Source organism: Biomphalaria glabrata, chromosome 14, assembly GCF_947242115.1.
Source record: "Biomphalaria glabrata chromosome 14, xgBioGlab47.1, whole genome shotgun sequence".
NCBI classification, from domain to species: Eukaryota; Metazoa; Mollusca; class Gastropoda; family Planorbidae; genus Biomphalaria; species Biomphalaria glabrata.
In genome coordinates, this window is record NC_074724.1 from 31,060,177 (window position 1) to 31,084,502 (window position 24,326).

The 24,326-nt window shown below is 37.5% G+C and overlaps 1 protein-coding gene across 1 annotated transcript in view; it reads right to left on the reverse strand.

Moving 5' to 3' along the window:
- Positions 1 to 1,337: 1,337 nt before the first annotated feature.
- The window catches only part of LOC106065892 (von Willebrand factor A domain-containing protein 2-like), a 23,499-nt gene continuing 510 nt past the window's right edge, over positions 1,338 to 24,326 (reverse strand). Inside the window, exons 2-13 of the mRNA XM_056010960.1 lie at positions 21,646 to 21,718; positions 20,019 to 20,248; positions 18,564 to 18,714; positions 17,944 to 18,135; positions 16,700 to 16,838; positions 15,352 to 15,506; positions 13,747 to 13,879; positions 12,966 to 13,138; positions 11,381 to 11,498; positions 9,441 to 9,619; positions 6,649 to 6,769; positions 1,338 to 1,613 (exon numbers count right to left, since the gene is read on the reverse strand). Coding sequence (XP_055866935.1) covers positions 1,544 to 1,613; positions 6,649 to 6,769; positions 9,441 to 9,619; positions 11,381 to 11,498; positions 12,966 to 13,138; positions 13,747 to 13,879; positions 15,352 to 15,506; positions 16,700 to 16,838; positions 17,944 to 18,135; positions 18,564 to 18,714; positions 20,019 to 20,248; positions 21,646 to 21,706 — 1,722 coding nt within the window. The 5' untranslated portion in view covers positions 21,707 to 21,718 and the 3' untranslated portion in view covers positions 1,338 to 1,543. The remainder of the gene's footprint in view (positions 1,614 to 6,648; positions 6,770 to 9,440; positions 9,620 to 11,380; positions 11,499 to 12,965; positions 13,139 to 13,746; positions 13,880 to 15,351; positions 15,507 to 16,699; positions 16,839 to 17,943; positions 18,136 to 18,563; positions 18,715 to 20,018; positions 20,249 to 21,645; positions 21,719 to 24,326) is intronic.

Below are 24,326 nucleotides of genomic sequence, written 5' to 3' on the forward strand. Positions count from 1 at the left end.
CCGGAGGCGCCATTATCCCGTTGATGGTTAGAAAGGCTTTTATCCAACCACCAGGCCTGGACATGGGGCTCTTCACCCCTGTCCTGTCTGAGGGCACCCAACGGTAGGCGGCCATATCGGTTGACTGACTGGTAAAACCGGGCCGTGCCGTGTACACAGCGCACCGTCCCCGGTCCTGGCCCACTCGCTATAAGTGGCCGGGAACAGCGCTAACTGCGGGGAGCTTGTCTCGTATTCCTATACTGTAACCGCCATTGTTCCGTGCAGGGACCGCCCCTCCAGCTAACGGGACACTGATGACGGCCCCCTTTGTGGAACGGCGTGGCGGACTTTTTGGACTGGGTTGCAGGTTACTTTTCCATCCCCACCCCGAGTGAGATAAAAAAAAACAAAAGCTCACCCAGGGAGACCTGCTAAAAGGCCTGGTTCGCTACTCGTTCTTAGCCTGTCCAGATCCACCTCTGGATGTTTCCACCGGAGGGCCACGCTGAGGCGACGGGTAGCTGGAATATCCTCCGGCCTTTTGTTACCAGGTAATGCCACTACTAATGGTGTACTATGCTGTTCGTATCCGATTCATTTCATAAAGTGATATTATTGTTTACAAAACAAATACATCTGCACCCCTTAGCTGTCAGAAGTTAAGTTATCGCCTTAATAATTAACATTTTGTTAAAATTATTAATAAATTTATTATAAATATATCTAGATTTGCACTCTATTTAGTCATATTTAGACTGTCAAGTGTAGGCTCTTATGACGAGGATATGTCAAAACTGCGCGCTTTAAAAGTAGTTCGTTATTTTTGAAAATTACAACTAAAACTAAGTTCGTAATCAAAATTCTTTTTAATACAACATTTAAATCAGTATTCTATTCAATGAGTTAGTTAATAAATGAAAAATATATTTTATTATGAACCATTGACACTATTACCATTGTCACCTTCTATGTAAATTTTTTGTACCGATGCGCGAATCTATGAATGAAGCATGAGTTAGTAGTGAAGTAGTCCATAAACATTTTAGAAAGGGTTTACATCCCCTGAAGTGTTTCATTTGAAAGTGGTGTAATTTTTTGAAAAATCCGCTTGCATATATAATTTTAAAAAATTAGATGGTTCATTTTCGGAAAAGAAAAAGTAGCCGTTGGATCAGAACTTTGAATGTTCTAAAATATCATGATGTCCGATTTTCATTTTCTCTTCTAGTTTCTGAGATATAAACGGGATGGACGGAAGGACGTACGAACAGACGGACAGACAGGCCACACAAAACTAATAGCGTCTTTTCCCCTTTTGGAGGCCACAAAAAAACAACAACTCAAAAAGACACACACAAACAAAACATAAAATTGTTTAATAGTGGTTGAATGTTGAAATTGTATACTTATTCATTTGTTGTCTATTTCTTAAGACATAAAGTGAAATATATGAAGTGTTAATTTTTATGGTGAAGTAGTCTATTCCAAACAAATGCGTAAAATAAATTTTATAAACATTTTTTTTGCAACGTCTTTATGATTTGGTTTTACAGTACAAGATTTAACAGGCACTTGTTTGAGGGACACATTTCTTTTGGCTAGGGTTATAAACTTGACCAATGTTGCAGGTACTGTGGGAAAAAGAAATTAAAAAACTTTAAAGAAATAAACATTAATTTATTATAAATATAAATCTAATGTAAGGACTGTAGGATTGTTTCACCAAATGACATGTCATACACAAGTTGATCCACAATTTTGTAAGTACCATTATGTCTCTACTTACACACTGAATAAACAGAGTAAATATGCTTTTAAAATCAATTCAATAAACAAATAATACAGCGATGAAATAGCAACAAAATACAAACCACTCGTACAAATATAAAAATAATTTGAATACCAAATACTATTTTTATTGAATTTACAAAGTACAAGGAAGATACTGACGATCAATAATTATCCATCGTTACAGAATACTAATGAAGCGCTGTGGCTGAGTGGTTCAGCGCTTGGCTTCCGAACTTGGGGTCCAGGGTTCGAATCACGGTGAAAATTTGGATTATGAATTTCGGGATTTTTAGAGTGCCCCTGAGTCCACCCATCTACAATGGGTACTTGCCTTTAGTTTGGGAAAGTAAAGGCGGTTTGTCGTTGTGATAACCACAAGACACCCTGTTCGTTGGCTATGGAAACATGACCTTAACATCTCCTGCCTCATAGATCGTAAGATCTGAAGTGAAAACTTTACTTTTTTTATGTTACAAAATACTGAACGCTGAATATAAATGGAAACAAATACCCGTAAAGCTAGCTGTATATATTCATGCACAAAGACCTTTCTGTATTGTTTACACCATTTCAAATATTTGCTTCAAGTTTCTATAACTTCTATTTTGAACTCCTTTCTTTCTCTAAATATTCCTAAATTAGTTGCTTTAGTTCAATATACCCCAAGGTCCTTGAGATTTTGAATTTTACAATAAACATTTTTTTCCTTACACACAAAGTCATCTAACCTGTCCAGCTTTCATCTTCCGGCTCGCGCACTTTGGCGTGACCTCTAATAACAATACTGTAAATTGGGGCTTAGTTTTTGTGTATAAGGTATCAACGTATAAGCCCATCTTGTCAATGTTATCGATAGAACTAAGCGACTATCTTTCACGTAGTATCTTATGTGACTTGGAACTAATAATGTACATACTCATGGGCGTAGTCAGGGGGGGGGGGGGGGTTTGACCCCCCCCGAAATGAAATCCCCCGAGCGGGGGGGGGGGGGGGAGACGGACTTTAGTGACTGATTTTTTGCTTTGATTTTCTTTATTTTATGTAAGATTTTAATACTAAACCATCACTTGCCCCAGAGCAGCCAAAGGAGTTTTGAGTTTAAAACCCCTACCATGGGGTTTTGAGCTTGAAATCCCCTAACAGGGGGTTTTGAGTTTGAAACCCCCTACCACGGGGGGGGGGGGAGACGGTATTTTGTGAATTTTTTTTTTGCTTTGATTTTGTTAATTTTAGGTGAGATTTTAATATTAAACTATCACTTGCCCCAGCACAGCTAAAGGGGTTTTGAGTTTAAAACCACTACCAGGGGGTTTAGAGTTTAAAACCCCTACCAGGGGGTTTTGAGTTTAAAACCCCTAACAGGGGGTTTAGAGTTTAAAACCCCTACCAAGGGGTTTTGAGTTTAAAACCCCTAACAGGGGGTTTTGAGTTTAAAACCTCCTACCAGGGGTTTTGAGTTTGAAACCCCCTACCAGGGGTTTTTGCAGTTAAATCCCTCTCTTCTATAAAACAAAACACACAAAAAATGCAAACGATAATCCCCAAATTCCAAGTGCACAGTTAAGGAAGATTTTGATTTTAAAACCCCCTTCCAAAATTTACGATAAACCCCCTCGTCAATATGGAAAAAAAAATAAAAAATTATGCACTCCAAATGTTCTGAGCGTAGCTAAATGGGTTTTGACTCAGTTTTAAGTTTAAACTCCCCTCCAGTGGAGTTTGAAGCTAAAAAATACATCTTCAATAAAAAAAAAAAGCTAATTACACACTCTAAAATTTAAGAGCGTAGCCATATGGGTTTTGAGTTTAAACCCCCCGCCAGCGGGATTTGAAGTTAAAAAATACATCATCAATGTAAAAAAAAAAAGCAAATTACGCACTCAAAATGCTATGAGCGTTGCCAAAAGGGGTTTTGAGTTCATATCCACCCTTCACAAGGGTTTGATGCTAAAAAATACCTCTTCAATATAAAAAAAGCAAATTACACACTAAAATTATTTGAGCGTAGCCAAGCGAATTGGGGGTTTTGAGTTTAAACTCCTTTCCTCCAGATGGTTTTGAGTTTAAAATCCCCCTACAGAGTGTTTTGAGGTGGAAAACCTCTATTTCAATATTACTCTAAAGCTAACTACAGTTACCAAATTCTATGATCGTAGCTAAATGGGGTTTTGAATTTAAAAAACTACAACGAAGTCCTGAGATTTTTAGTTTAAAACCTCTAACAGATGATTTTGACGATAAAACTTCATTTTTCGATATCAAATTTAAAGCAAACTACATTTGCCAAATTCCAAGAGCGTATCCAAGAGAGGTTACATTTCTACCAGTGGCGGGGCTCCATTAATAAAGTGCAGTGAATAGTCATCTGCCGAAATTGAAAAACACTAAATGTGGCTCAACAAAGATGGCTAAGACAGATTTTAGGAGTTAGTTATTGAGATCGGGTCTAAGTCAATGAAATCCTATGCCGAACTGGGAGTCGACCCCTTAGTAAAATTGTGACAGAGCGTCGCAAGAGGTTTGAGGGACATGTTCTCCGACAAATTAAATTACGCATAATAAGAGTTGCGATGACATCCTAGTAAAACTTGGGGCCACACATTCATGGAGGTCCTCGGAGCAGGTGGGAAGAGGCTTCAGAAATTACCAGTGACAGATTTTTGTGGAAACAGCTTGACGGCAAATGCGCCGAACGGCGCGGCAGGGTCTTAGTCAGTAAAAATAGCACATACATTTTTGAAATAAGACTTTTTAATGCACCGTAGATACCTCAGAATATGCATTTTGTTGACATTCTATGCCAGAAATAGTGCTTGGCGGCGGGGCTCCGCCCCGCTCTAGGGTGAGCTCCTAGAGCTCCCCCAGAGCCCCTTGATGGCAATGGCGGGGAGTCAACAATTTTTTCACTAACTCCAGGAAGAACCTATTCTAGGGCACAATAAACGTGTTCCAAAAGAATGAAGGGTCAGAATGTAATAAAGATTATGAAAACACACACACACATACATACAAATATTTTTTTTCGCGAGGGGGGGGGGGAGGGGGGAGAAAAAAATCCCCCCCAACCCCCCCCCCCCGAAAAAAAATCCTGGCTACGCCCATGTACATACTATTAATTATTTGCTTGAAACATATCCCTTGAACTGGATCCGGTATTTGATAAGCACTTATTGCTAATGAATATGGTTTAATTTCCTATAAATTCTCAGCTTTAACTCTTTCTCTCCGTAATTATTTATCCACGTTTTGAAGGAATTCTTCATTTCGCTCATTACTATTTCACTACCCCTTGATATGATTGGGCTTCAATAGCTTTGTTGTTTGTTATCAGAAAATGTTTTATTTGGTATAGAATTAAAGGGAAATGCATGCTCTTTTTATATAATTCAAAGTCAAGTTTAAAAAATTAAACATTAATTTAATTTAATGAGGTCAAAATCAATGATGGTATCATTGATTAGGAGAGAAAGGGTAAAGGGAAAATTCACAAATACAATTTTTTTAACAAGAACAAGAAAGATTTAATCCCTAAGTCCTTGTTAATGAAGTCAAGTTTCCCTTTCAGACCTTACGATCTATAAGGCAGATGTAAAGGCCATCTGTTTCTGTGGCCTACGGTTAACGAGGGTGTCATATGTCCAGCATAACTCTCAACCGTTTTTTCTTACCCAATATATAAAGGTGGGCGCCCTAAAGATCCCGAAATAACAATCCCACAATCCCATCTTTTATCAGATTTCGAACCTGTGATCCCCTCAGCCACCTTACCTCCCACTGTTCTAATGACATCAAAAAAGTTTTACATTTTTTTTTATCTTTTATGAAGCTGAGGACTCTTTGTAAAAGCCATTACTTCACTCTCAATATATACAGTATTGATATTGGGTTTTGATAAAATGTATAAATAAAATTGCATAATTATTATATAAATATGTATATTGTCACAAATTAATTAATTATCCCATCAAATGATTCCAACTTGCTCTATTCCAAAATGCTCTATATCTATATCGTCTATTTCTTCGAGAGGCTAAGTGCGCTAGAACTTGGCTTGACTAGGCTACCTAGAAGGGGGCTCGAGGTTCGACACCCGACTCAGGCAGAGTTGTGTTTGCTGAGCGCCTAAAGGCAGCACGGAAAACCAACTCCTAGATACCCCCTACCCCCCACTGGTCCACAAATGAGATTGGACCAAAAAGCGCTCTGAGCATGCTATAAGCATGAAAGTAGCGCTATATAAAAGCTATAATAATAATAATTAATTTATCTCTCTGCAGAGTTCATGCGGGAATTCCCCACTGACGTGTGTTCAAAATAGACCAATTTTCATTTCAAAGATTATTATATTTGAAAAAAGAGTTTTCATTTTATTTTCCTAAATAAACCATTTTAGAAAAATGGTTAAAGCCGCTTTAGTGATTTCTGTATATTCAAGTAACGGCGGAAATCCGAGCCCTCATTCATGAGAAGTGGTTAAAGTCCTGGCAGGAATCCGACAAAGCACATAGTGTCTGGCAGCGTATGCGTCACCCAGATCGCGACTATCCGTGGTGGCGGTTAAGGAGGTCAGAACAAGCATTTTAACCCGGTTCCGGCCGAACTATGATTCCCGATGCCGTCACTGTGGAGCGAGTGTCCCCAGCTCCGAGAGCTAAGGGGGGGGGGGCGTGTTTGAGCAGTCACTCGACTTGAATGGTAGCTACGAGGCATTAAGCCGAAAGCCCCAGTTTCTTGCCAGAGCACTACGGGAGGATTGAGTCCTTCCTGCTCTGAATTTTCAATAGGGGTTCATCTCAGGTATATCCAGGTTCCTGATTGATTCAACCCATGAATTTGCAAGCTAATAAGAGGAATTGAAAAAAAAAGCATTCTTACCGATAGTACGCTTTATAATTGCGGCATTCATAATAATGTATATTGTTACATCCAGCGCCACAAGGGGGGAAGACACCATCCTTGAATTGTTCACAATTGTCTTCTACCACACACGGGCCCTCTTTACGATACAAGGAAATAAGAACAGCATTAGAAATACTTTAAAAAAAACACCACCTCCTTTATGCAACTGCCAATACGACTTGAGTTTGAGTTCAAAGGTTAATGATAAGTGCAACTTATAGAACATCAACATTAATTATATATCCTTTGTTGTTTTATGAAGTGATGATTTGACTTCAATTACAATTTTTTATATATTTTTAGTGTAGAGACTAAAATGATAAATAACACATAAATAACACATAAATAACACATAAGCAGCTAAAGCAAGAAAAACTTGGAAATAGATTCTTTTTTAAATGGACTATATCTCCTTTATACAACTTACAGACACTGGCGGATCCAGGGGGGGGGGCGGTAGGGGCGATCGCCCCCCCCACTCGGCCGATCTTCCCCCCCCCCCCCGAGGGGGGAGGGCGGACGAACTTTAGTATAGGATTCACACAATTTGTATACGAATTTATTACTTATGTTAAAAATATATACTAATTATTTATATTTCAACCTATTTTTAGATTATTTCGCCCCCCCTCTAGTATGTTGGCCGATTTGGTGGGGTCGGGAGGGGGCTATGGTATCAATCCCGCCCCCCCCCCCTACACTTTCGAGTGGGGGGGGGCGGTCCAATTTTTTGGTAGAAATGTCAGCCTGCTAACAAAATCAATTAAATATCTATATCCTTGTAATTTGTTATTGATATTTTAACCGATCTTTATATTATGTCGTTCCCTGTTTGCCGATTGGTGGGGGAAGGGGGACGAATACCTCTTCTGCCCTTCCCACCTTCCCACCTAAACCCTTTGAGTGGGGGGGGGCGGTCCGTTTTTATGGAGAAATCATAGTTTGTGAACAAAATTAGTTGAATTAATATATACATTTTATATTATGTCGCTCCCTTTCTGGTATTTTGGCCGATTCGGTGGGGTGAGGGGGGGGGGGCGATTGCATGTACTGCCCTCCCCACTCTAGCCCTCTGAGTGCTGGGGGGGGCGGTCCTATTTTTGTGGAGAATCATAGTTTGTGAATAAAATTAGTTGAATATCTATATAATATAAACTACGTATTGATATGTGACCCATTGTAAATATGTCGTACCACACTCAAATTGTATCATTAGTAAATTTAAATGAAAAAGGGTTGTACCAGGTGGGAGGGGCGATACATGCAATCGCATTTCCCCCATCGGACAAATCAATACTTTTTCTTTTTGTATAATAGTTAAGAAATTACAAAATTTAAAAAATCTGTCACTAATATAATTTATATATACTATAAATTAAATTCTTATATCGAGTCGCCCCATACCTATTCTTTAATGACAAATGCAATCTTTAGCAGAAATTAGTAAAGGAGCGAGGATTAATCGTTTTCACTCTACCGCCATTCCCATTTCCAGACAGAGTTTTTGTAATTTCACATGAAGTTATCATAAGTATTTTAAGAAAGACTTTGCATTGGAAAAGTTAGAATTCAAACGAAATTTTTCAGTATAAGAGTCATGATTGAGATGAGTTCTAAACTCAAATAACATTTTCATAGTCGCCTTTTCCCAACCTTTACTCAATCTGATATTTTTCTAGCTAAATAAATTTGGGACTATTACTCACAATTTATGCTATAGTTTTCTTAAATACTATTTATCGAATAAGTTTTTTTTCGGCAGCGATCCTCAAAGCAAAAATCTAAATACGTGGGGTATCCTATCTTTTCAAGGAACAAATCGGTTTTATTTGCAATGTATTATGGGCCTATAAATTCAAATTAGAATATTTTTCAAGTACAACATTATTCGAAAGGTCGTTTTTTAATAGTATGAATAATGAGCTTCAGGTCAGGAGAATGCGTTTCTGCAGTGAAGAATGCAAGAAAACGCTTTTGGCGTCGGGGCTTCGCCCCGAACTCCATTTATGAGTAATGAGTTGTAGATGTCAGGAGAATGCGTTTCTGCAGAGAAGAATGCAAGAAAACGCTTTTGGCGTCGGGGCTTCGCCCCGAACTCCATTGATGAATAATGAGCTGTACTTGTCAGGAGAATGCGTTTCTGCAGTGAAAAAAGCAAGAAAACGCTTTTGGCGTCGGGGCTTCGCCCCGAACTACATTATGAAGAATGAGCTGTACTTGTCAGGAGAATGCGTTTCTGCAGTGAAAAAAGCAAGAAAACGCTTTTGGCGTCGGGGCTTTGCTACATTGATGAATAATGAGCTGTACTTGTCAGGAGAATGCCTTTATATCTAGATTTAGAAGATGATGAGCCAAATGTTTTGAGTATTGATCTATTAAATGATTAAACTCCTGAATGAATAATAACATATATTCGGATATACCCGAAGAGCGAAGACATATGGTCCGATCAAGATAAATATTTTCTCTAGCCAAATTTAATTTTTTTTTAATTTGAAAAATTAAAACGGTCAAACTAGAGTTTTCCTTGTTACCAACAAGCTAGTAATAATTTTTTTCAACGATATACAGCAACTGTCATTTCTAGGAAAATCGTTAGAGCCGTTTTTGAGATCCGTAACCAGGTTTTAGTGTCAATCCAGTTTCCATGAAATTATGAGTTAAATAGTTATTGCAAAAAAATTAATATCTGACCTAGTCAATATATTAGTCTTCTGTGCCTCATTTTTTAAAATGTATATGTTAGTTGTGTACTATTGCGTAGATACCTGTGGTAGTTGTAGGCTCTGGTGTTGTTGTCGTTGTGGCGGGTAGTTCGGGGGCAGGAATTTGACCTCTTGAACATGAAGGGGCGCTGTATTCACAAGTTTTCCTGATGGGGTCGTAGATAAGTTTCTCTATGTAGCGCTGATTATTAGCATCCAGAAACCAACCAAAATTACATTCTCTGTGGAGTGATTTAATAATTAGTCGCATACATTTAATAAAATTATGAAAAGTTATAAATATGAAAAATATTTTATACAACTTATAGAGCGATTATTTCTTTTCTTAATACCTAATTGATGCAAGATAGAGGAGAATGGAGAACGGTGGTCAACAGATCTTGTGTGTCGCAATAACTGTTCAACGGGCTAACAGATAGGTGAAGATGATTGGGTAATTTAAATATTTTGCTACTTTCTTCAATTTTTCCAAGTCATCATAGTCATCATAGACATCATAGTCATCATAGACATCATTGTCATCATAGACATCATAGTCAGCATAGTCGTCATAGTCATCATAGTCGTCAAAGTCATCATAGACATCATAGACATCATAGTCATCATAGACATCATAGACATCATTGTCATCATAGACATCATAGTCATCATAGACATCATAGTCAGCATAGTCGTCATAGTCATCATAGTCGTCAAAGTCATCATAAACATCATAGTCATCATATACATCATAGTCATCATAGACATCATAGTCATCATAAACATCATAAACATCATAGTCATCATAGACATCATAGTCATCATAGACATCATTGTCATCATAGACATCATAGTCATCATAGACATCATAGTCAGCATAGTCGTCATAGTCATCATAGTCGTCAAAGTCATCATAAACATCATAGTCATCATATACATCATAGTCATTATAGACATCATATTCATCATAGTCGTCATAGTTATCTTAGTCATCATAGTCATCATAGTCATCATAGACACCATAGTCATCATACACATCATAGTCATCATAGACATCATAGTCGTCATAGTCATCTTAGTCATCATAGTCATCATAGTCATCATAGACACCATAGTCATCATACACATCATAGTCTTCTTGTCATCATTGTCGTCATCGTCATCATTGTTGTCATTGTCATCATTGTTGTCATTGTCGTTATAATCATCATAGACATCATTGTCGTCATAGTCATCATAGTCATCATAGACATTATAGTCATCATATACATCATAGTCATCATAGTCAGCATTGTCATCATAGTCGTCATAGTCATCATAGACATCATAGTCATCATAGTCATCATAGTCATCATATACATCATAGTCATCATAGACATCATAGACATCATAGTCATCATATACATCATAGTCATCATTGTCGTCATTGTCGTCATAGTCATCATAGTCATCTTAGTCATCATATACATCATAGACATCATAGTCATCATACACATCATTGTCGTCATAGTTATCATAGTCCTCATAGTCATGTTGAGTGGCAATCACAAGGAAGTTATATTTCTCTTGTTTTAGTGACTCAGGCTTGGGACTCTTTAGTAGTCAAGCTTGATCTAAAATTTAAACGCGGACTGCGGTCTTTGGGCGGGCCAGACTTGTACTGCATGGGCCGTATTTGGTATTTGATATCAAATTTTCATATCATGTTTTGTTAGGTACAATCAATAATTGCTTAAAGTATCAACTTGACCGTAGAATGCGTGTGGGAGAAATAAGCGTTAACAATTATTTAAGGGGATTAAACATATAAATTTAGCTATATCAACAGTAATAATTTGTCATTGATTCATGTCTTCTCTACGCCAATGAATAACTTTGCGAAGTTTCAATTTGATCCGAGAATGCATGTAGTAGAAATAGCTCACACATACTTTTTACCAGACAGACAGACAGACAGACAGAGTGAGTTGATAGAAGCTTGAAAAAAAAAAGTTATTTCTCACAGTTCCATCGTTTTGTGATTACTGCATTCATAATATTGAGCATTGCAACATTCAGCATCACAGGGTGGATAGAAGCCATCCTTAAATCCTTCACAGCTTTTATCTCTCACACAGGATTCTAGTAGAAAATGTAAAAAAAAAAACCACAAAATGTCATAGTTGTGACTTGTAATCCAATATATAAAATTGAAAGTAAGGAGTATTTATGTATATGTATTAATGTCCCGAATAAAAATCAAAACCGATTGACCAATCTTGATAAAATTTGGCATAAGTGTTCCTTAGATCAGTGCGGAGACAGTAGTGTATGTTTACTATCCCCTCCCAAAAACCAGAGGGGCCCTAAAATGAAACAAAACATATCTATTTGTATCTCTATTACAGATCGAATCTTTTTTAAAAAATCGGGTAAACCCGTTATCTCAGTATTTTATAGTTGATACTAATATATCAGCTGAAAAGGTAAAACCCATTCTCATGCTCCTTTTTTATTTTCGTGGCAACATTAAAATAAATGTGAAAGGAGCTTTCTCCTTGTTAAACATAGATCTAAATTCAATCCATTAGATCAATAATACCCAAACTAAGGCCCGCAGACCGCGGGTCATATCCGGATAGTAACTATTATAATGTACAATTTTATAGAACGTATAATAATAGATATGTTGAGATGCTGTGTGTCTGCTGTGATTTGAGATGTTGATGGTTGAATATATTACCTACTTAGTCGCGAGTTTTAATTACTTTATACATTACTAAACTGATTATTTAATATGCGCAGCAAAATCAACAGATGAATCGAATAAGGCCACTTTCAAAGAAAATAACTTATTCACAAAAGCAGGACACGGTCAACTGTCGTTAGATCTAGCAAACACGGCTTATCCTAAGCATTACTGATATGGGTCTCTCGCCGATAATCTTATCGAAGCTATTTTCATTCTAACTTTTTCATGTACCGTCATTAAGGAAATCAACGATTATTCACACCCATAGACATAAATAAATATAGACTGGCCGATAAAAGAGTTTTATGAAACGAAAATTTGTGACTTGCAATTTTGTGTACTTTATTATACAGCAGTGTAGTTTTGTTTAATCTCTAAGACTGAAGATCATGCAACTTTTCAGAATTCGGAAATCCGACAACAATAGATATACACGTTTTCAAGTTACATGAAGTTATTTCCTTTTTCCAGTCTATATTTATTTATGTCTCTGGGCCTACATTATACCCTTTTACAATTGTGTCATTACAGATTGTTTGTTTTGTAAATGTGTCGTGTAACTAAAGTAGAACTACGCGACGCATTCCTAAAAAACATATGATGAACCCGACATGAATTGTGACGTGACAAAATACAAAATAGTAGTATTGCGACAAGATCAAATGCAAGAAAGTTGGGCATAAGGCTCTATAGGGACAGCGAATAATTATTAACAAAGCACATTGACTGCTATTGACTTTTTTGCATTGCTTGTTTCGACGCTAAAACGTTTTACCAGACAAACAGACAGACAGACAGAGTAAGTTTATAAAAGCTTTGTAGAAACAAACACAATCACACCTCTGTTGCTAACATACCTGTGGCTGTTGGAGTCTTCTGTGTCGGATTGGTATCGATTAAGGGGCCACTATTTTGATCTCGTGGACATGAAGGCACGTCATACTCACAGCTTCCCTTGGCAGGGTCGTAGATGAGTCTTTCTGTATAGGGTTTGTTGTTGGCATCTATAAACCAACCGAGGGCGCATTCTCTGTTGAGACAACAAGTTTTAACTGTTAGGCACAAGCATTAAATAAACTTGTTGTTTGAGTCTATAGATAATAATAAGGCTTGTCTTCGAAACCGAAGATTAATAAGGAATGAAGTATTTCCCGTGACGAGCAACCCCAGATGTGACCTACATTCTTCTTCTTCTTCTTCTAGCCAGCTTTAGTGCTGCTGAGCTGTGAGCTCTTTTGCAGACTGTGCCAAGGAAAAAAAGTGTGCGGTTTTCTTCAGTTGTTCAGCACTGACGTACAGGATGTTGTTTATGTTGGGCTGTAGTGGAAGTAGGGTCTGCCTAAGGTGGATTAGGGAGGGGCATTCAAAGAGGATATGGTCTACGGATGTGACCTACATAAAGAGACGATAAAGCCTTATGCTTTTCTCTCGGTGTTAAGAAAAAGTGTGATATTTCAATATAATATTTAGGTCATCTGTTTCTGCGGCTGAATGTTAATAGTTAAAGTGTAAATTTTTAACAGACCTGCACGTGCTTGAAGCATTTGCTGCAGAGTTTAACTGCGTAATCAAAGTCCAATACAAAAGCGTAAAATGTACTAAAGACGAAGTATTACAACTACGATATGCTCCCTTTACCTCTTGTAGGCGAATTCATTCACACAACTGTAAAAATAACCTTGCTGGCACTCGGGAATACAAGCTGGGTAGTCATTGTCTTCTTTGTTCTTACAATTGTATTGAATACACTCTGTGGGTCTTGACTTTGGAGCTAGGATACACATTACAATTATTAAGGTAGATAGCTATCTCAAATAAGAGACATTACAGACGTTATATTTGGGTTAAGAAATTTAAAAATAAAACTCTAAACATTATAATGATAAATTTACTTTGCTGTGGCTAAGCCCAGAGGTATGAGTTGTCATGATCAGGTGTTATTAAAGAGTCATTATTGTCGAAAAAGAATTTAGATGGTGTCAGTTGCCATGACAAAACCAACTGTGTCTGTTGCAATAGCACTGTCTCATGAAAGCAGTAGCGGCCCTAAGGGTGGGAAGTTGGGCTACCGCCCCGCGATCGTAGATTTCCTTGTCATCTTCAGCTTCGCAATCCATATTAGTTTTCATAAAATAGGAACATGTTACTTAATTCTTTGGAAGCCATCTCGGCATCCATATGATACCAGTTAACATGCAAGCTCTTAACGTGACATTTTGGTTTCAAATACCGTTTCGGTAAAGATAGCATCTTATGACTTGTCGATTCTATTGTTATCATTGTTTAACAGTTCACCTTGGCATTAATAAAAACAAAAATGCCGGAAGCTACCAATTCACATGGTTTATTTCTAAATAAATGATATCCAATCGGATTTGAATAGAAAAACGCTTCGAGATCAAGTTTGAACCGGTTGTATGGCTATAGTTATTTCTAAATAAAAGAGTCATAGGTTATTTATATTATTGTAACATAAATGCAACTTTTGAAAAATTGATTTTTTAAAATGATGTGTCAGTCGTCATGACAAAAACTTGGATGTGTCAGTCTTTATGACAAAAACTTGGATGTGTCAGTCTTTATGACAAAAACTTGGATGTGTCAGTCTTTATGACAAAAACTTGGATGTGTCAGTCGTCATGACAAAAACTTGGATGTGTCAGTCTTTATGACAAAAACTTGGATGTGTCAGTCGTCATGACAAAAACTTGGATGTGTCAGTCTTTATGACAAAAACTTGGATGTGTCAGTCGTCATGACAAAAACTTGGATGTGTCAGTCTTTATGACAAAAACTTGGATGTGTCAGTCGTCATGACAAAACTTGGATGTGTCAGTCTTTATGACAAAAACTTGGATGTGTCAGTCGTCATGACAAAAACTTGGATGTGTCAGTCTTTATGACAAAAACTTGGATGTGTCAGTCGTCATGACAAAAACTTAAATGTGTCAGTCGTCATGACAAAAACTTGGATGTGTCAGTCTTTATGACAAAAACTTGGATGTGTCAGTCGTCATGAAAAAAAACTTGGATGTGTCAGTCTTTATGACAAAAACTTGGATGTGTCAGTCTTTATGACAAAAACTTGGATGTGTCAGTTTACAAAACAATATCAGTTATATCCAATATAAAATTATAGTTTTCATAACTTGAAAATTTGAACCCGGGCACTGAATCATTCTATCATTCGTATCTGGTGGGTGAGAACAAATTTAAAAAAAAGTAGAGTTAAAATTGACATACCTGCAGTAGGTAGGTTTGGTGCCACATAAGGTTTGGGAGTCTTTCTGGGGCAGTAGGATGATGTAAGCTGACATTTTTTAGTTGCAGGGTCGTAGACCATTAAGGCAGTGTAGTATTCGTTGTTACTGTCGACATACTTACCAAGTGCGCAAGGTCTGTTAATTTGAAAAAAAAAATCGTAATTGTTACAACGAGACTTCCCCGGTTCAGGCTACTACCAGATTGAGACCTTAAAATACAATTAATGTTTTGATGGCTTTATCGAGCTATCTTGGAAATATTTAAGAATATCAGGGACTTATTTAAAACGAAATAACATGGATATCTATAATATAAAGTAGAAAGTAAGGCGTATGTATGTATGTATGTATGTATGTATGTATGTATGTATGTATGTATGTATGTATGTATGTATGTAAGTATGTATGTATGTATGTATGTATGTATGTATGTATGTATGAATGTATGTATGTATGTATGTATGTATGTATGTATGTATGTCCCGTATAGAAAGCAAAACCGTTTGACCAATCTTGATAAAACTTGGCTTAAATGTTCCTTGGGTACTAATTGGAACCGTAACGTATGTATCGTAGCCCTAAAACAAACTTAAAAAAAAAAGTTGACCAACTCTATGAAAGTATTATAAGTTCATCGATCTAAGCCAATTTTACCATATATAAATCGAAAGGACATTTTGGCATTTCTTGCTATTGGGCGTATATATGTAGGAAACTGAATTCTGATGATATACTATAAGACACGCAAGCTTCGTAAAATAATTTGATAGTGATTTTGTAACCAGTCTAAAATTAATTAAATTGCAAAGACAAATTTATTTTATAATACAAAATCTTAATTTTTACTTATTATCTTTATCTCTACCAAGACTGATCCCAGCGTAGTCCGTTTAGAATAGGGCCACGCTATTTCTAGGGCCGGCCTTGCAACCTTAGAAAAAAACGATAGCGCATAAGAAAAAAAAACAACTATTTATAGCAGGACAAACACGTAGCTTTATCTGTAGTTTTTTTTTCGTTTCATTTTATTAGTCACATTCGCTTTCGTAGGCGATTTTCAATATAGAAATGGAACTAATCTCTTTCTGATTAAACCTCGGCACTCGAACGCACTAATTTGTGTAAAAATGTTTGTAAAATGTTTTACATGTTTCGGATGTTCCTTCAGAGTTGAAGATAGTTTACTTCCTAGTCCAAACCTCCCGCAGGACGACGGGGGATGGGAGCGGGCAGGGTTTGAACCCGGGACCATCGATAAATCCAAACGACAGTCCAGCGCGCAAACCGCACGACCAGGCAGCCATCCTCAAAGTCCTCAATTCACTTACCGCTGATAGGCGTAGCCATTTACGCAGCTGTAATAGTAGCCTTCCTGACATTCGGGAGAACATGCTGGGTAATCACCGTCTCTTCTACCCAGACACCTGTAGAGACTTACGCAACTGGACTCAGCCTTTTGTGCTACAACTAAATATAGACCAAAACCAAAATTCACTGGATAACTGACGAAATTTGATTCGTAACTTTCTTAAATTGTAGTTTTTTATTCATTGTCTTAACATTACACATGAAAAGAGAAAGGAGAAGAAAGAGAGAGTAAAAGAAGAAATAAAGAAAGAGAATGAGAAAGAAAAAATACAGACAAAATAGAGAGAGGAGTAAAAAGAGAGAGGAAGAGGCAGAACGAGTAAAAGAGATGGACTGAGGGAGACAGACAAATAAAAAGTAAACAAGCAATTATACAAACAACACTGAATTGCTACTTTTAAATGCAAAGAGACTACGGGTAATGACGAAGATAAAAGCTCATTTCTTTTGATTCCATATTCCAGGATAGAGTTCTACAAGTGCTCCTAACTCTTCACTTGTGCCGTTAAAGAGGAAACAGGTTATCTGGGTTTGTCGGAGCATTAACTTAGCCAGATTAAAGTTTCTTATTAACATACACTTCTAGATTAACATAGAGATACGGAAAAGATAGGGAATAATAATCTTTTCTTAAAGAGGAACGTCCTTTATTTGTAAGATACATCAGTGGAAGTGAATGGGATTAAGAAAGAACAATATGAAATTTTTAAAAAGTAAAAAAAAGCTTATTTAAAGGGAAAGAACACTAAATTTACAACTATATTACCGTAGACGTTATTTCCCTTTTTCGATATCGAAAAAAAAAATAATAACCATTAATTTATTGATAGTTTGTTTAGACTTCTAAATTGATTCATAGTTTGTAAGGTACAATAAACCGTACGTGTCAAGTTTCAACTTCATCCAATTATGGGTGAGGGAGGAATACAGTGTACAACCGTTTAACCATATCTGAGAATACTAAAGGATTAATTTCACTTGTTGATATCAAACATAATAATTAATAACACGTATACAATTGATTTTTTTTTTCATATATTGTCTTCGCCAATGACTAACTTTGTAATATTTTTAACTTGATCCGAGAATTGTTGTGTGAGAAATAAAGGTTTCCATTTTTTTACCAGACAGACAAACAGACAGACAAATAGAGTTGATTTCAGCTTGTAAAAAAAATAAAATTAAACAATTAAAAAATCCTCACCCGTGCAGACTGTCTTGGAGACATTATTTATAATACTTTGAAGGCCAGCGAAGTCGTCCACATGGAACACATAGGAAGGCAATGTGGCAATAGTGTCCAGCTCCTCCGGACTGATTCTCTGGCTCACACCAATGGCTAATACAACAGCACCTGATTTTTTTAAGTCTTCAGCCTCTCTGGACGTATCATTAGCTAAACAAACATGTCACATAAACAAGTTATGATATGTAATCATGTGGTTAGTACGACTCTATAGTCAAGGACACAAAAGCATGATGCCCTAATTTACCAAACGTAGCCTGGGACATTTGAATTTTTAATATTTTTTGGGGCTTAAGTCTGTTTGATAGCCTGTATTTGTTTTGTTTTTCAGCCAAATACAGCTTTGTTTGGTGGACACTTACCGCCGATTTTATTGTTTCCAATTAATATTGAATTCTTTATGGGCCTTTGCCTTTTTTTTTAGGCGTAAGCCTCTTTTTAGTCTTCATACCTCTCTTTGTTTTTTCCGGCCTCATACCGTTTTTTTTTTCTAATGGTGGACACCTACTGCCGATTTAAAAATATTTTTTTTTGTGCAAATGAATATAAATTTTAAAAAATAAATAAAACAATCTTACGGTAAGTTGATTTGCCGTCAGTCAAAACCACTGCAATCTTCGGAACATCAGTCCTGGCACCATTAGCAGACGTGAATGCAGAAGTACGAGCTAAATTCAGGGCCTGCGCTGTGTAGGTCTCACCGCTTGGATACGGAGTTCTAAGTAGTGCCTTGAAGACAAATTTAATACTCTCAATAGTGATTATTTAAACCACATTAAAATATACAGAAATATGATGATGTTAAGACGGCTTGTATTTGGTATTATCTTACATTTTAATACATGTCATAATTATTGATACACAGCGAAATTAGAAAATATAATCGACAATCATTTTACATTCGTGCTACTATTAATGAATGTTGCAATTAAACATAACAAACTGAGCCATAATCTTCAAATACAAAAACAGAATCTAATAAAATACTCAGAAAGACACAAAGATAAAGGCACATTCCTCATCCCATATGCTAGGACAAATACTCCTTCTTCCCTAGTGCTATTAGAGCATGGAATGGGTTGCCTGAGCCAGCCAGGAAAACCAGTGACTTGGCAGAATTTAAGTCATTGGTTAACATGCGTTACTAGATGCATGACGCGTATGACGTAATCATCTTCTTCTTTGAAGTGACGTCTGTATTATATAACAAAGAAGATTAGTAAGTAGGTTAATGTATTGTGATTTAACAAAAGAAAACAAACCAGCGTGAATTTTTTATGGGTGCTGGAATGGAAGGTGACACCATGATATGACGGAACTGGGAGACACCCAACCTAGTGACGTCACCGGTTCACAGCCACACCCAACCTAGTGACGTCACCGGTTCATACCCACACCCAACCTAGTGACGTCACCGGTTCACAGCCACACCCAACCTAGTGACGTCACCGGTTTATACCCACACCCAACCTAGTGACGTCACCGGTTCATACCCACACCCAACCTAGTGACGTCACCGGTTCACGCCCACACCCAACCTAGTGACGTCACCGGTTCACGCCCACACCGAACACAATGACATCACCGGTTCACGCCCACACCCAAACTAGTGACGTCATCGGTTCACGCCCACACCCAAACTAGTGAGGTCACCGGTTCAATCCCCCCCCCCCCCCAAAGCCATTACAACCCCTCATTAGCGATAGAGTTTCTCGCAGTTTCATCAGAATATGAAGTAAAGTTACCCTCTCTGTTTCTTTGACCAACGGTTAACGAGCAGGGTGTCATGTGGTCAGCACAACCACCGGCCTCCTTTACTTTCCCACAACTAAAGTCAGGCACCCAATAAAGTTGGGTGAACTCAGAGGCGCCCTAAAAATTCCAGTCTTCAACGAGATTCGATCCCAGTACCCCAGGTTCGAAAGCCAAGCGCTTAACCACTCAGCCTCCACGCCCCATTTCATCAAAATATATTGAGACAATACAAACACGCCGAAAAGACTCATTGACAACTATAAAGCGACTCAAGTTACCTCACTTAGTTCTGTGTTGGTCAGATACTTGTTAAAGCCAAACACAATGTTGATATTTGGTGGGCTGCTAAAGATAATTTCACTAAAGTGGGTTAAGTTATTGCCAACTTGGTACTGCCTTGAAAAGTCAGCAAGAAAATTTCGGACTTTTTCAAAGTTTTCATCCCCAATACTTCCAGAGGCGTCGACTATGAATAGAATATCAGCTTGCTTTACACAGTTGGTTGTTTCTAGAAAAAAAGAAAACAATATACACAATAATACACATATCTATCTATCTATCTATCTATCTATCTATCTATCTATCTATCTATCTATCTATCAGCTGAATCAGCTGATCATGAGAATTACTTCCTTAGAGCGCGTGAAAGAAAGCGGGCAGTCAGTGTAAAGGTCACCTAGTCCACCTAGAAGAAAAGCCTCGTTGCCAAATTCTGACCTGTACTCTTTCTCTCTCTCTCTCTCCCTCTCTTTATATCCTTCTCTTTCTCTTTCTCTCATGTCTTTTTCCCTTCGTCCTTTGTGCAGAAGCCCACTGTTTTTGTGCAGAACGCGACATAAAGAATGTGGCCCACTGTTTTTGTGCAGAACGCGACATAAAGAATGTGGCCCACTGTTTTTGTGCAGAACGCGACATAAAGAATGTGGCCCACTGTTTTTGTGCAGAACGCGACATAAAGAATGTGGCCCACTGTTTTTGTGCAGAACGCGACATAAAGAATGTGGCCCACTGTTTTTGTGCAGAACGCGACATAAAGAATGTGGCCCACTGTTTTTGTGCAGAACGCGACATAAAGAATGTGGCCCACTGTTTTTGTGCAGAACGCGACATAAAGAATGTGGTCCACTGTTTTTGTGCAGAACGCGACATAAAGAATGTGGCCCACTGTTTTTGTGCAGAACGCGACATAAAGAATGTGGTCAACTGTTTTTGTACAGAACGCGACATAAAGAATGTGGTCAACTGTTTTTGTACAGAACGCGACATAAAGAATATGGTCCACTGTTTCGTCGTCCTCTATGAAGTGGCGACTAAATGTGATGAAACATTATGCCGTTGTCAATGCCTTCTGGAGGATGTCCATGAGTTGTTAACGGTCCCTCCATGACTCCAGCAACACTATGTCGCCCGAAAACAATAGATTTCATCATTTTAGTAGGCCAGGTAAGTCTTTTATGTACACAAGGAAGACTGTACAATCGAGTGTCGACCTCTGCTCCTCGACGCTTGCTAACCACAACGCGTTAGTTCCGTGATGACATTTCGGAACTTACCAAGCATGTGACAACCTACACCTGTGTTCATTAGCTTTAGCATCAAATCCGAATTCCCTACTTTGTTATAGGCCTGCTATAGATCGATAAACAAGGCAAAAGGCAGGGAGGAATGGAGAAAGACGGTCGACAAATCCTGCTTGGTGCCCCAACGGTCCAACAGACTAAGGAATAGGTAAAGGTAAAGGGTAAAAATAGATCGACCAGCTTAAGCCGTCTCGCCCCATTGGAAGCCACCCACCACCTCCTCAGCCTTCTGCGTGGATAGCAGCCTAGATGATTTTGTTAATGACAATATCAATTTATTCACTTAGCTTTCATATTTTGTAATCAATTAACAATTTTAAGTTACCTGCATTGACATAGACAGCAAGAAGACAGCTCAGTGCCACGCTCAAATAGAACGGCACCATGATGATGGTATCTTTTAACAGAAAGAAACAATACAAATGAATCCTAGAATTCACACATTTATTAAACATACTCTTTAGAGCAGGGGGGATGCTACATTTGACATCCTGGCCACATTAACTATTGGTAATTAATTAATTTTGCTCTATACGTTTAATAATAATAATTATAGCTTTTATATAGCGCTACTTTCATGCTTACAACATGCTCAGAGCACTATGGTCCAATCATATTTGTGGATTAGTGTGGAGGGGGGATATCTGGGAGAAGGTTTTCCGTGCTGCTCGATTCGGGTGTGGAGGCTCGAGCACCTTTTATAGGTAGCCATTTCTTCTGAAATTATCGGACTGCACAGATCATGTCGACCGTGCCTATACATTGCCTAAAGCCGCACTGATTTTCCGGATGGTGTTGTAGTTCCCTTTATACTTTGTCGCCTAAAAGCTTTAAACTAACATAAAGATAGCTATGAAATCTTCCATTTTCATAAGCACTTCGCTGGCACAGTGGTTAGTGTATTTGCTTGAGGATGTTTGAGCGCTCGAGTTCGAATTCAATTTGCACAGCTTTAAAAAAAATACATTTAGAAAGCTACCATGGTAGCCTTCACTGAGATACTCCCCCCCCCCCTTCTTAGTTCAAACTTATTAATGCTATTACACTTAAAATAAGCTTTCTTTTTAAAACTATAGTTTTCTTCTATATTTTTATTTTAAGTTAAGTGTAGAAATTGATATCCAAACATACATTTTAATATTGGTTAATCATATCATATATAAAATGCAGATGGATTTGACGTTCAGAGCCAGAGATATTTTGAAAGTTGCAAATAGTGTCTGACAATACGCTGACAAGACGCTGTGTCACTGATTTAAATACTAAAAAAGAAGGCCCCATTAATTATTTGACAGCAATGGTTGCATGGGCCTCGTATATAGTTTAATAATAGGTTCTTCCCCAAAGAGGATAACGCCTGAGGATTTCCTTAATGATATAAACTCCGGCCTTACAAAATGCTGGGCACAATTTAATGGATACTTGCAAGGAACCTTTTTTAAGTTTGTTTACAATAAGAAAAACTACTATTAATTAGATCATTATGCCAACATATTTTATACAACACGCATAGGAAGTTACTCAATCGCGATAGAAGCCAGTGGGTTAATTAAAGTTACGTCGATCGTACGATAGGCCTACAGTAAATATATTAACTCTTTACGTCCTGCATCTTTAAAAGCACGTGACAAGAGCCATGACTAACAGCGATGTGCTTAATGTAAATTGCGGGACCCCTGCCAGGCGCGGGCTCCAATCGGATCAATATATGAAATCGGCCCAAGGCAGGCCCTGATATTACATAAAGTACTAGCCTCGACGACAGCCCCATTAGACCCGAGTAGGTCGTTGGCTAAAGCTACTTTTATTAAAAAGCATAGATACAAATCCTGAACGTTAATCATCTCTTCTTACTTTTTCCTATTCGCTCTCGGCAGGTTAAAAGAAGGACGCTAGGTTTAGAACAGAATTAAATCACTTTAAATTAAAGGGCAATAACTGACTTAAAAAAAAATATGTGAAAAACAAATGAGATAAAAACAATAAATTTAAATAAGCACTTGGCGTTGTTAACGTAAGTATGACACCAAAAGTTTGTTTGAAAAAAAAAATACGGAAATGGATGCTCAAGACTGAACATATTGTTATGTACTAGATTAGAGAGTAGGTTAGTTTTGTTAGACAAATATATTGTGTATTGTTTTAGCGACGGTAAAAGAAGTGACGTAGTCAGACAGACTAATGACGTAGTCAGACAGACTAATGACGTAGTCAGACAGACTAATGACGTAGTAAGACAGACTAATGACTTAGTAGACTTAGACAAACAAGAGACTAACATGGCGTTATGTTAGAAGTAGGCTGTGTTTTAAATAGTAGTTAGAGATAGCGACGTTTTAGGTAGACTGGACGGATTTCCCAGTGAGAAATAAAGTGCCATTGTATACACGTGAATCTAGTTATCAACTATATTTCTATTTTGTAATGTTCTGTGGCTAATGAGAAGTAATAATTGATACATAGTCGAAGTCAGATTAGATTAGCCCACAACAGTATCATAACTGATGAGCCTACAGAATCTAATTAGGTCTTTTATCTTAAAATAACACGAAAAATAAATTGACTGAGAAAGTGATTTGAGTTGATTCTTTCTACACAGCCAGACTTTAGCAGCTATAAGGACTTATATATAGAAATATAAGAAATATTATAAGACATCCGATCAAAGCTATCCACAAATATATGTAAAAGTAGCAATTATACATAAAACACTGACCATAATCTTCAAATACAAAAGCAAAACATAATAAAATACTCAGAAATAAGCACTGGGGTAGTAATTTACATACGGGCGAAATGACTCTGGATCAGAAGAATGTTTTTTGGACATTCCGATGGTCTAGAGGTTAATTTCGCTTGGTGCGTTATCGCTAGGCGGTGGTGTCAAATCCGGAGTCACAGGTTCGAGCCTCGGTCGGCGCATGCCCTTATTTTCGTAGCATTTTAATTCACTACTTTCTCTCTTAAAAACTTGGTCCCTGGCTTTTATGTTTAATATATGTATCA